This window comes from Lytechinus variegatus, chromosome 12 (genome assembly GCF_018143015.1).
Source record: "Lytechinus variegatus isolate NC3 chromosome 12, Lvar_3.0, whole genome shotgun sequence".
Classification (NCBI taxonomy): domain Eukaryota; kingdom Metazoa; phylum Echinodermata; class Echinoidea; order Temnopleuroida; family Toxopneustidae; genus Lytechinus; species Lytechinus variegatus.
Window position 1 is genome coordinate 32,435,972 of NC_054751.1, and position 14,360 is coordinate 32,450,331.

At 34.7% G+C, this 14,360-nt stretch overlaps 1 protein-coding gene across 2 annotated transcripts; it reads left to right on the forward strand.

Annotated features, from left to right (window-relative positions):
- The first annotated feature begins 828 nt into the window (after positions 1-828).
- LOC121424897 lies at positions 829-13,418 on the forward strand. 2 transcript variants are annotated; one of them, XM_041620761.1, is made up of 3 exons: positions 829-1,082; positions 5,684-5,746; positions 10,147-13,418. In XM_041620761.1, exons 1-3 carry the CDS (start codon positions 1,055-1,057, stop codon positions 10,572-10,574), a joined length of 519 nt encoding a protein of 172 aa, XP_041476695.1. In that variant the 5' UTR covers positions 829-1,054; the 3' UTR covers positions 10,575-13,418. The 2 variants fall into 2 exon arrangements, with proteins under 2 accessions (XP_041476695.1, XP_041476696.1); XM_041620762.1 differs by having other exon boundaries at positions 830-1,082; positions 5,687-5,746.
- Positions 13,419-14,360: the final 942 nt, after the last annotated feature.

Consider the following 14,360-nt stretch of genomic DNA (forward strand, 5'->3'; position numbering starts at 1 on the left):
GGTGAGATGAGGGCAGATGTGGTGGCTTTACCTGGCCTGTGCTGCCTGGATCCAGCCTGCCAACGATGGGGATTAAGACTCAGCTGTGCCTGCACTACACAGCCTGCAACATTCACCCAAAGTAATGGCCTACGAGAACCACACCCTCACACTCCGAGTTAAGACCAAATGTGGAAGGGTCTTCCTCTCCCGAGAATCAAACGATTTCTGATTTGCTTTTACTCAAACACCACTCCATCTTGACTCTCACAAAGACAAAGTCATTAACATTCTCAATATTCCTCTGCTTTACTCTTCCACGCTGAACGTATCCAATTAAAACTACTTAACTATTCAAGCTTTAATTTCACCTATTCAAAACTCCCATCTCAAACATTCTCAACAGTCTTTTCCTCTCATACATAAAAACAAACATCTATAGAATTTTAGAGCCCCATTGAACTTAACTATATATAAAGTTAAATGACCCAATGCTCATGACCTAAGATTGTCAAGAAGTCAAAGTAAAATTCTAATCCTTACACCCCAGCGGGTTTGATCACTTACTTAAAGATACAGTTGATTGACTCTGGGACTATGACAAGAGTCAACCACCCAGATTCCTTTTATTATATACAAGCTGAATGGTTACTAGGGGTTAACACTAAATAGACTTACAGTCGCATTGTGACAACTATAAATTTCTAAACTAAAGTTCTCTGTCGACCGCCACACAATAAGGGTTCGAACGTTCATGTCTCCCTTACATTCCTGTGTCTTTTGAGAACCTCACGCTCTACTGCACATGCCATTACCACCTAAACCCTTTGTTCGCTAAAAAGCGTTCCTTTTGATCGAGTTTACCCCCGTAAGGGTCACATTACGTGGAGCCACCCATGTTAAAAGAAACGGTGTCGCCTTCATGAAGAAAGCACCGTAATGTAGATAGATCACAAGCGGTGTCTGAAGAGTAAATTCTTCTTCCATAATGGCGGCTACAATCTGGTCTTGTTTAAATGCAGAATAAGAATTGTGGAATCGTTCAAGTGACGGCCGTTGGAGGCGAGGAGCGAAGATGGCGTCGAATACCAATACTTCACCAGGTGAGTGTTATATAGGCATATATACATACATTGTAATTACTAGTATGATAAATGAAGAGGAGACACTTTCACCCAGGCATATCGACTTGTTACCTAATGATCTACTTTCAAAATGTCAAATAATAAGTTATGACGCGTATACACATTTTGCTACATTAATTCAGAGACAAACGGGTTTACGTTGAATGTTGTTTGATATATGTTATTTTGAACTGTTTAATTTCATCTGCCCTGCGGAAGAACAGTCTGCTGGCTAAAGTAGGCCCCATGCTTGAATAAAATGAAATTAAATTAAATGTTGTCTCTATATAATGCATTTTGTTACCTTTCAGTGGGTCAATGGTTATCACCCAGTAGATTGCAATAAAACACTACCCTGTATTACATTTATACACGTATGTTAATGAAAAAAAAACGGGCGCAATGGTATGACCCGAAAATATTGAGGGGCCATTCTGATACAATCACAATTTCTTTTATACAAAATTCGAGAATGAAATCTCACATTTTTTAGATTCAGGTGTTGATTTGAAATATATAGACCTAAGATTTATCACAAACAAAATCATTGTGTCACACTTCTCTATGTTATAATCACAAGAATATTATGCTTATGAAAGTCGTTTAAATTACAACCATACATGATCGTCGAAACGTTTCCTGTATTAATTTCTACTTTTGTTATACATAATACATCTTGTTTAAAAATCATTCATTTTAAGCATTATATTCACATCTTTTTAAACGATTCTCGCGCATTACATATTGTATTTTTGAAAAAAAAAAACCCGTGTAGCCTGTTCTTCCAAGCATGGATCCATGGTTCAAGTGTTGTTCAAATGGTAGGGCACTTTCATGACTGTAAGAACCAAGTCCACCCCCAGAAAAATGTAGATTTGAATAAATGAAGAAAAATCAAACAAGCATAACGCCGAAAATTTCATCAAAATGGGACATAAAATAAGAAAGTTAGGACATTTTAAAGTTTCGCTTATTTTTCACAAAACATTGATATGCACAACTCAGTGACATGCAAATGAGACAGTCGATGGTGTCCCTCACTATTTCTTTTGTTTTTTTATTGTCTTAATTATACAATATTTCATTTTTTTTATAGATTTGACATCAGTCTCCTCATTTGCAAACCGACCAGGATGTGCATATAACTGTTTTGTGAAATTAAGCAAAACTTTAAATGTCATAACTTTCTTATTTTACATCCGATTTCGATGAAATTTTCAGTGTTGTGCTTGTTGGATTTTTCTCTTTTTATTCAAATATACTCTATGTTGGGGTGGACTTGTCCTTTAAAAAATAAACGGTCTTAATGTCAGAATTGCTAAAATCAGACAACTCAATTACTGTCACCTTCCTTACAAGGACTGTACATATACCCCCATCCCCTTACACAAAGTATATCCATTTCAGCATTTTCAAGCAATTGAGTATTCTGTTACTGAGTTTCCTTATAACTATCTACTTTGTTTGACCTTTGACCTTGTTTGACATTGGTCTAGACATCCAGGCTATCGTGTTGTTGAATTCGTTCTAAATCAATAAAAACGATTGGGACACAGAATCACCACGCCTAATCAATATTGACATTTCCTTGTAAGGCCGTTTGTTTATTTGTTTGTGTTTGTTTGTTTGAGGGAAGTGGGTGAATTTTGACAAAAAGTTCACTGTTATTGTTTGTTGTTATTGTTGGTTTACCTGTTCATTATTATGTTTCATTAGTCATGTAAACCGACATTATTGCCTACCACACTGTCCCATATTTAGAACCGTCGAGAAAAGGGGCTACCAAAAGGTTCTTTGTGTACGCAGAACCTTCAATATTTTGTAAAGAACCAAGACAGGTTCCAAAGTGGCTATTTAAGGTTATCTAAAACATTTTAGGGAACCCGAACCTCAATCCAATTCGGGACAAGCATAGAACCCTCTTAAGATTTTTTTTTTTCTAAGAGTGAATGACCAGTTAGTATAACCTCATTTAAACTTTAGTTGGTCGAGCTGACTTCTTTTTAGTCTGTGATACCTTTTTTTCTTCCTCAAGATTTTTTCCCTCCAATTTCATGCACTACTAAATAACTAGCAATTTTACAGAGAAAAATCGTCAATTTACAGGATGTTTACCTTTTAAAAACAGACGACACAATGATTTAACAAACCAAACGTATTTATGCAGTGATATCTAACGTAGAATTACAAGGTAAATGTAAAACAAAGTAAAATAAATAATCTGTGTAAGAATACCAACGAACTATCGTGTTTTTACGTTGATTGCAGTGTATTCATTGTATGGAAAGGTTCGTATTTGTCAATTAACGGCGATTTTCATGTTTATGTTAAATAGTGCTTTTTTAACAGTTTATCTATTTTTGTTGTTGCATTTTTACAGCCCATCGTAATTAAAAAGTTCATACTGTTTGTGAGCCCCAGCTGCCAGTAATAAATACTATTTTTTACATTTTTATTTTTGACAGTATGGAAGCTATTTATTAAAGAGGAATACATATCATAGGCCTATATTGTTTCTTCCAGAGGTGCATCGACCTACCTTTCAATCTCTCCATTTTGTTCCAGTTTGTGCATTGAATTACCAAAAAAAAGTTTGCTTTGCTATAATTTGTTTGGTTTCCCGTGTTTTGTTTTTGGGGTTTTTTTTGTCTGTGTTCGACGTTTTTTTTTTTTTTTTCATCGTCGTTGTTTTTATTTATTTATTTTTATTTATATTCTGAGTATCATGGTGCTATTTCAAGCCCTTGTGTAATATTTTCGCACTTGAATGAGCTACCTAAGCTGCGTTCAAGCGTGGAAATGGTTCGATCGATGGTTGTTACAAGCGACTAAATCCGATTGCACACCACTTTTCTATGGTCTAAGGCGCCTGTGGGCTGTGGCTTTACATGAAAAAGTCCGGGGTTCGATCCCCGGCCGTTGCAGCTATGCCCGTGAGCAAGGTATATAATCTACAATGCTCTTTAATCTTGCTTTCAAATAAATGGTAACTAGATGTGAACTTGAAAAAAATAATTAACGATAATCAACGTTACCCATCCATTAACCCTTCTGATCACATATATGATAATTGCAATCCGTCTAATTCGTCTATTATAACCATTTGGTCTAAATATCACTCAGTCGATCTTATTTTTTTTCTGATTTCCAGTAAGGCTAAAGACCATTTCGAGTAATATCCATTTTGTTATAAATTCAAAATTAATTTTGAATTTATCGGCATTTTAAAATTAAAATGACAAGACAAACTTTTTTTTTACTTAAATCAAGAATTCATTTAGGTTATCTTTTTTTTTTATCTCAGGTGACACTCAGATTGAGCACTATAATAAGGAATAAATAACTAATTGTAGGAAAAAAATAGAATAAGAATGAAATTTCTCACGCTAATTTTAGTTTTTAAAACAATCATTTGATACTAGAATAATTTATCTCCGTTTTGACGAAATTAAGTATCATACAGGCGACGCTTTTGTTGGCCTGTACAAAAAGAATCCCACCAAAATGTATGGATTATCATTGGGGCTCATTGATGTTATTTATTATGCTCGTTGACGTGTAATCATATTGAGCAAAGAAAATCCCAAATCATCCATTTCAATTCCAATTATTTGGTGTTACGTAACAATAGTTTGCCAACAAATCACCGTGAACGACTTAGCACTTGTACACTTTTTAACGTTCGTAGGAGATCTGTATCTATAAGGATGAGACATGTGGATAAAACAGGATAAAATCCAGGATAGATTTAGGATAACACACCCTATTATACTCCATGCCAAGCCTATTCAGAAAATACCAGTCGGCTTTCCATAATACCACTCTGTGCCTGGAGCTATATATGAAAATCTTCCAATTTCATTCATTAAAATAGTGGGCCCTATAAAATTCTATAGCGACTCCTCACAATGTACATTACAAATATATAATCTCATGAAGGTAGGAGGTCGTGACAGTACTTGGTTTTATCTGCACAATAAGTAGACTTCAGTATTTGAGAATATGAAAGCGTTGTTAGGATTAGAAATTGAGATAAATCTGAACAATATAAGAGTCAGAAATAGGGCGGCGCTGTGTATTTTTGTTGCAGGAACAAGCAGGTCTCCGGATATATAAGATGGCGTAAAGTTGACATTTTTTTCTTTATTGAGTAACGGGGGTAACATCGCGTTACCCAGGATTGAAAATTATCTCCTTTTGTATACTTTTGGTCTTTCTTTTTAATCCACTTCTTCCTCTTTTCTTTTTAAGGGTGGTTGCCCCCAGCTCCCGCCCGTGTATAGCGACGCACCTGTTTGAGAATGTTAAAATTATTAATGCAAATTTATCACCCGGGCTTCATTTATTTGCTAGATATTAAATTATCTATCTTCAAATAAGTGAGGCTCCTACAGTATATTTGATATGTCCAATCATTTCAACTTCGCAATGTGAAATAAAAAAAAATACTGAGTTTCACACAAAATGAAATTGAATATTCATATTCTGTTACACTTTTGCCTTCCATGGAATAAACGTAACTCAAATCATTTTTAATGGCCATCAGACTCTATTTTCTTGTTTTATCTTTCTTAATACAGCAGGAGCAACGCCTCTATCGACAGAGGGTGATGGACAGGAGAGTGAACAAACCGTTATGACGGGTAAGATAACAATCTAGGAGCCAGCTAGGGCTCTGGTTCAGGGCATGGAAGATTGGGACGAGAAAATAATAAGAAACAGTGACTGGACATAGTAGTATATTCAACATGTTCAATGATATTAGTTGCGCCCATTTATATGAAACACGCCTGCTTTTACATTCATTCACATATAACCGTAATTTATATTTCCCTGATTTTAACTTGTTATACCAATTCAACGTTGTGCTGTTTGCTTGTTTCCGGGACTGAATCGCCCCTCCCTCAAAGACATAAAGACGCACTGCTACATTTAAAATTACGAGCTCATCAAAACGTTGACCCTTTTTAATATTCTGTCAGATTTGACGTTCAAAAAGCCAACTAAAATTATTCAATGAAACAATGTTTATATTTAAAGTTAGTTTTGAAAAAAAATGTTTGCTTTAATTTTTTTGGGGGTCTCCATCTCCCCCACCCATCCCCTTGTATCAACACGCAAGTGTCCTTCCTAATCATTTTAAATGGGAAATAAAAATTCGCAATTTTCCTTTTTTACTGACGAATAAAGGATGTAAATAAGGGAGATAATAATTTTCTTTATGACATCACGTTCAGACGATGACGGATCACCCAAGTTTACTTTTCTCGAAGACGGTAAATAAAGAACTCCATAATGAATATGTCCGATTGGTCTGGCCAATAGGCCTAACCTTGAGACGTCACAAATAACTTTCATGAGCCGGTCGACCCATGCACGTCCCTGTACCAGTTCAATGAATAATGCCTCTATATGTATTTTTGTATTTGTTATCTAATTTGCAGTTGTTGTTTTGGTACAAATGCCGTTTGACCTCTGTTTGAGATCCGAATTCACATGCATATACATCATGTACATGTGCTCACTTTAATCATTTTTTTATACCTTCAAATGGAACTACATGTACTAGGCCTAAATGTTCTTTAGGCCAATAAAACGAAATTAACTACATTTGCTTGACGATACATCGTAAAAATTATTTCTCTTTTTTTCCAATCTGATATGATTATATAGATTTAATATTTCCCGATGTAGGCCCATGTTGTTTACTCTTTCTCCGATATTATAGTTTCATCACATATATTAACCAATTATATACATTCAATCATTACATGTAATACGTTTATTTAAGATAATTTTGGAAGGTTTTCATGGTGGCATGAACATGATGAATAATCGCAAAAGTGGTTTACAGTACATCATGTGTGAATTTACTGTTAACTTTGGTCATGAATTGTATAAAAGCATAAAGTGGCTAAACACACCAAACAAAGGCATATCGATGCTAATAATTATTGTGACCCTTCCTTTAGCTGAGAGACTGAAAATAAATCACGTTATATATGTTTAGAATAATAACAATCACTGCTTTTTATGTTTATTATTTAATTTCTAATGAATATAATAATGGAGGAAACTAAAGAAATATATACATATAGCACGGGTAAAGTAAAACAATTAAAACTACCAGTTTTGTTATTTGAGTAGGAGGGGGTATGGGCTGGGTCAAAACTATATTTTACCCCACCATAATTATCTACACTGATATCTACATGTATGCAGGAAATAGGGCGTGACTGTATTTCAAATGTGTGGACGTATTCATTCTATTGTTGTTTTTCATGGTCATGCTTTATATTAAAGTCATTCAATTTGAATGTTTCCTGAATGGCATTTAGCACACCATCTACAGGCCTAAAGTAGATGTGTTCATTCGTGATCATTAAAAATATGTCCTTTATGTTTCATAGATTATCATGATAATGATTCTAACCTTGATCAATCTCCAATTATTCTATATCAATTCAATGATATCTATTTACATGAAATATATCACGATTATATAAATCAGAACTTCGTCGAAACTCACATACAATACGTATCTATGAGAATGGGGTTATCATCGTTATCAGCAGTAGAACTATGGAAGTAGTTGCCGACCCCCCTCCCTTCCCGAAATTATGAAAACAATTTTTACCTAAAATTTGTCACAAAATTCCAATTTTTTACATAAAATTTCCACAAAATTCGCCCAAAGTGGGCACGAAGTCCTCTAATTTCACTGTAGAAAATACTAAACCACTCCCATGACACGCTCGATCTCTTCGCGTCCAACTTTCGAGTTTCTTCCAGATTTTCGTGCACCTTCCCCCCCCCCCCACACCTGAAAACAAATCTTTGTACGGTCATGACCTAAGACCACTCGGCGAAATCATCTCCACCAAAATTATTGTTGATACTTATGGTATCATACCTCAAGTTTTCTTGCCTTACCATGGTTACCGGTATAGCGTATATGTACGGGGGAAAGGAATACTAAGAGTAATGTTAACCCCTTTCAGCAACATGGCGCCGCGCCTGGGCTTGCTTTGAAATCACCCTACTAACTTTTGACGCATGTTTAGCTTGGTATAATTTTTTGCCCCCCCCCTCATCTTTATCTCTCTTACGATTTATCGTAACTTTTTTTTTCAACAACGAGTTTTGCAATTTGTGCCTCTTAAAAAGTGCTATGGTGCATTGGTGTATTAAAGTAATGTGGTAAAGTGTACTCTTATGGACACCTGACTAAAACGTCAGGGATTCGAACTTATGTCCCTGACTTGAGAAAGTTATTTTCTACATTGTTTTGTCACGTCCTTCGGATGGTGATATTCAGGACTGTCGATCTCGACGTTAGCCTAGGCAAACGCACATCGGGGCTATTAAACGAAGTAATTCAACTTTAAAATTAACCGACATGGGAACTATTATTAAGCTTAATGTACATGGATATTTTAAAAAAATGTGGTGTTGTGTAAGCTGAAATAAGTCAATCCGTTTCCTTTTATTTGAAAAGTGTTAGTTTAGTCTACGACTGACGTCACCATCCGTATAAGACTTTTCCACTCAACATATTTATTGGTTAGTCTATGACATAAGGTCCGGATATATAGGCACTGAGAGCATGCACGGACCGGATTTGAATAAGACTTTGTCCCGTTTATATTTGCTTGAGAGATTTACATTGTCTGAATTGGGTTTTATGATCTGAGAAATATACACATACTTGTGAGGAGGATGGGGAAATATGCACGTATGAGAATCCATTGCTTTTTAAGGTTTAGGCGTTGTCTGGTCAGGAAACACTTTTATGTATTTTAACTTCTTTTAGTCGTTGATAATTTTATTGTGCTAATTTGACATCGTCACCAAATAAAGTTCTAAGCATTCGTTTAATGTTGGGCTGCAACCCCCTCTCCCCAACATTTTTTCCGTTATTACTCTTTATCACAGTCGTTATTTCTGTTTAATCATTTCGTTTTCTCCCCAAAGTCTATATCAATTCATGCGCAAGATTTTCAGTGCAATTTTGAATTTTGTTTTCCCGATATGGCAATCTGTATGAAAGAAGTCTATTGCCTTTTTGTTGATTTTTATGAACTTCATATTTTCGGTTTCTTCTTTGTACAAATTTGGGTTGTATCCAATTAAATGAAATTCAAGTGGCGTCCCTCAGGGTGACTCAAATTTTTAAATCAATACCAAATCGGTCTAATGATCAATGTAATTTGACATGTTTTGTTGAGGGTGACCTGTGAATGTTTTTAAACTTATTAATCTTCATCCGCCCCCTCTCTCTCTCTCCCACTATATATTTCATTACATTTGCACTTTACGTGTATATGTTTTGTTTCATCGTTAAAGGACAAGTCTACCCCAACAAAAACTTGATTTGAATAAAAAGAGAAAAATTCAACAAGCATAACACTGAAAAATTCATCAAAATCGGATGTAAAATAAGAAAGTTATGGCATTTTAAATTTTCGCTTCATTTCACAAAAAAATTATATGCACATCTCGGTCGGTATGCAAATGAGGAACTGATGACATCACTCACTCACTATTTCTTTTGTATTCTATTATATGAAATATGAAATATTTTTATTTTCTCGTCATATGTGAAATGAAGTTTCATTCCTCCCTGAACACGTGGAATTCCATTATTTTAACATTTTGTGCTTCAGGCAAGGAGGTCCTAATCGTCAAATTCGTATAATAATTGAAATGTTGTATAATTCAAACAATAAAAAACAAGAGTGAGTGACATCATCGACTCTCTCATTTGGATGAAACTGGCTCGTTCATATAACTATTTTGTTAAAAATAAGCGAAATTTTGAAATGTCATAACTTTCATATTTTTCATTCGATTTTAATAAAATTTTCAGCATTGTGCTTGTCTGATTGTTCTCTATTGATTCAAATCGACATTTTTCAGAGGTGGACTGGACCTTTAATAGGAATGTCATTGTGTAATGCACCTTACATCTCTCTAGAAAATATGCCATAGAAATGTGATTTACTTTTTCATGCATTATTACTCTCTCTTTAACTCATGACAGAGTTCGTCATCGCTATCACAGCATTCTGTAGTCTGATATTCATCTTCTGTGTGGCGTTCGTCTTCGTTTTCGCTTATTGTAAACATATCCACCGAGAGGAAGAGGAAGACGAGGGAGAGTACATCGGTGATGAGGAGAGCTTACCTGGTTCAAGCCAACAAAGTTATAACAATTACCCACGAAAACACATACGAGGGCATCTTCAAGGTCATCCACAAGGTCATCATCTAGGTCACCCTCAAAATCAACTTCAAGGTCATCACCTAGGTCATGCCCAAGGTCATCATGAAGGGCATAGGAATCACGTGCTAAGCGTATGGGACACTTATCCATTGTACTACGTGAGGGAGAAGTCGCTGGCGGAAAAGTTTTGGGAGTCGGAGGCGGTTCGGAATCCGAGGCATATAGGACCGACAGTTATATATTAACTAATCACAATTTACAGGGATGCTCCAAACTGAAGATATTTATATCTAAATAATTAAAGTAAAATTCACAAAGCAAAATTATGAAAATTTTATCAAAATCGGATAACAAATAACAAAGTTATTGAATTTTAGAGAGTTGTATTATTCCTGTGACACAGCTCTCGGCATGTCTTCATGAATATTCATTAGGTGGGCTGATGAATCATCAGCCCACCAAATGAACATTCATTAAGACATGATGATGTCATATCCCCACATGCTCTTTTGTATTTTATTATATGAAATTAATTTTATTCAAACAAATTTCTACCAAGAACTAGACAATTGGCTTGTCAACTAATTAAGTGCATGTTTTTTTTTTCTTGTTGCAACTTTATTTTCCTAATAATTGAGACAAATCGTTAAAACATTTATGAAAAAATGAAACTTATTATTTTGATGAAATTTTCAGCATTTTGCTCTGTGAATTTTATTCTATTTATTTAGATATAAATATTTTCTGTCCGGAGCATCCCTTTTAAGTGTAGAATTTCGTCAACGGTATTTGCTTCTGAGAAGCTTGTGTATGATGTAATAGTCGGGTATACCCGGATATACTGGCAGGTTTCAGTATGATGGTTCAAAATTTATTGCTTTGAACAGAGGGCTTGGGCAGTCTGCAGGCACAGACCCTTCACACTTTATTTAAAAAGTGGGTTTCGAAATCTAAAAACAAAGACAAAAACAATTTCCATTATGGAATGAAATATGAGATACACTATAATACCATTTAACCCTTTGTAGACGTAAATTCAGCCGTCGGTTTGGTTCGATAGACCAAAAGACCTATAAGTAACAAAATCATACAACGCTGTTTACTATAATTATGAACCTTACAGTAATTGTTTAAACAGTTTAAACAAGACAAGTGTTTAAATCTTTAGCAACAAAGTTTAATTTTCAATATCTAATCTTCAAGCAATCAAACATGATTGTTTAAACGGTTAAACAAATACTGTAAGGTTCATATAGTAAACAACGTTGTATAAAATCTTAAACAGCGTTTTTACTGTGAAGGTAGGCTTATATGCATGCATTGGTAGTACTCAATGTCATATGTGAATATTTAGTAAAAAAAAGTACAAATTTCCTTGCAAAAAAATAATAGTCAGCATCGAGCAGGGGTGCAAGGAAGGGACTTTGACAGAATCTTCGAGGTTAATCGGTATGCATTAAGAGGGTGCACCGGTCATTATACAGTATCAAAATATCCGAAGTTGGTCCAGCACACATTGATTTTATTACAACATATTTGATTGTTAATGAAATGCTGGTAGTGATTTTTTTACCTGATTTCTAAGAAAGCATGAATGCTTGTAAGCAAGCTACCAGACGACCCACGGCTTAAGGTCCTCTCTGAGGGACCTGGTAATAAGTAATGTATTACCAAAGGGCGTTCACGCACCAAGTGGGAATCGAACCCGGGTCACCGGAATCCGAAACCCCCGCTCTACCAACTTAGCTATATGACTCAACTGACTAACATTCTCTTTGGCGTAATGTGCTACCTCTTATTTTGACACCATAGGTTTTAGTCCTCAATATAGGACACTACCTTGTATCAGTTTGAACACCCCTGATCCTAGTTTTTACAGTTTGGGAACGGATTTCTTAGCCAGATCTTGATGCTTCCAGATAATATTCCGTTTACATCATTTTTACTTGTATAGCCATGGAGAAGGAACGAATTAAACCGTGAAATTGTGTTTCACAAATGCCTTCTAATTTCTATGACAAATGAAGTTCATTGTTATTCACGGAAATATTGTATTTATGATCGGGTATTATTGAGTGTATGTAAAACTACATAAGTACATGGCCATGGTTTGCGAGGGTCCTGGCCCGGGTGATGAAGCACCCCCAAGATTTTCCTGGATGTGCCGCGTGTATTATTTTCCATATATAGGTAGCATCCCTGAAATGCTGGAAGGTGTGAAAAATGTAACCAAAATGACCTTCATTTTGTAGTAAAACCTTTTTCATTTTTTCTTGGAACTAAATCCACGATTTCGCAATGATATTTATTTTCTTTTCAAATTTACATCAGCACCCCCAGTTAAAAAAAAATATTCCAATGGTCCTGTGTATAGATTTATGTGCATCGATATACTTAATTCAATATTTAAAATATAGCAAGTTTAATTTGCATAAACTGCGGCTGAATAATGAAGGGTGGAAATGTGTGCACAGTAAAAACCGGGGTAAAAACGCAGTTAAAAGTTCTTATACAACGCTGTTGGTTTAAACAAGTGAACAAAATTTTAAACAACAAAGTTTAGATTATAACACTCATAATTCTAAATAAATTAAGCAAGGTTAATTAAACTTCTAACTACTGTAAGGTTCATGTGACAAAGAGCGTTGTACAAAATTTCTAAGAGCGTTTTTGCTGTATGGGTTCTTTAAGTGAAGTAATGCAGCTTAAATAGTTCTGCTTTGCAATATGTATTATTATATCTTATATGGTGTAAGATGGGATTATTAATGTTTGGGGATAGTGAGTACGCCCATGATTTATATTAGTTTCATTAGTTTCACTGTTAGGGGCGTAATGGAAAATCGATTAAATAGAAATTGATAAAGTAATTGCTATAATGCATTAAGCAAACACCTGATTTACCTCTCTTCATCCAATGTAAGGCACATTAGTTCATACAATGGTAAGATGCGTTCATTCGAGATTCATATAGCGTCATTTATATGGAACTGGCATGCCCATGCATTTTAGAAGTTTTAAGAAGTAATTATAAGTGATTTCATATACATCATCATCATCACCATCATCTTCATCATCATCATCACCATAATCGTCATTGTCACCATCATCATCACAACTGGTGTAAATGATGCGAAAGTTATATTATTTGGTGTATCATCACTGCTATCAGTTTATTCTTAATATTTTTAGTATATCAATCATCATCATTACTATTACTATTAGTAGTTTTTTTTATATACATTATTGTTAATACTTCTTTTATTGATTTTTATTGTTATTGATATCAATGTTAATAATAATAATAATAACAATATTTATAAAGCGCAAATACCATTACAATTACCAAGAGTATCATGATCATCATTTTAATAGGAAGGGATTTCTAAACTTATGCTCACAGTGCAGAATATATCACAGAGTTCTCTACTTTGTATCGTGCAATAAATACATGATGATCATTCTTCTAACTATGCAGTTTTTTCGATTTCTGATGATAGTACTCCAATGTATGAAATAAACCAATAATTTCATCTAAATTTATTATGTGTATCAATTATTTTCGATGATTTTACGTCGTTTTTTAGTTTTAAAGTAGTGTTATAGACAGTGAGCAGTGAGATATCAATAATCTGAGAAGAAAACGCTGTCATGACGGCTGTAGTAAAATTGTAACGCTGTTTACATTACAGTAGTTGTTTAACAGTTTTAACACCCGTGCTTATTTTAACGATAATCAACTATCAAAGTTAAACTTTCTTGTTTAACATTAATCTTTTTAACTCTTTTATAATCTGTTTGAATAATTACTGTACGGTTCATGTTGTAAACAGCGTTATAAAAATGAAAAGAAAAGAAAAAGCAATGTTTTTACTGTGTGGACCATAGAGGACGCATCGGGGGACATGCTCTTTCTTTGATAAAACACCTGGGGGCGTTTCATGAAAGGACTTGTCGGACGTTTTATCCGACAAGTCCCATTTTATCCGACAGTTACCATAGGAACAGTGCCTCTCAGCCAATCAAAATCA

Excerpts from the sequence above, each read along its gene's own strand:
- LOC121424897 (XM_041620761.1), top strand. The coding sequence starts at position 1,055 with ATGGCGTCGAATACCAATACTTCACCAG. Across the intron at positions 1,083-5,683 it reads GAATACCAATACTTCACCAG|CAGGAGCAACGCCTCTATCG; the intron begins GTGAGTGTTATA and ends TTCTTAATACAG. Across the intron at positions 5,747-10,146 it reads TGAACAAACCGTTATGACGG|AGTTCGTCATCGCTATCACA; the intron begins GTAAGATAACAA and ends AACTCATGACAG.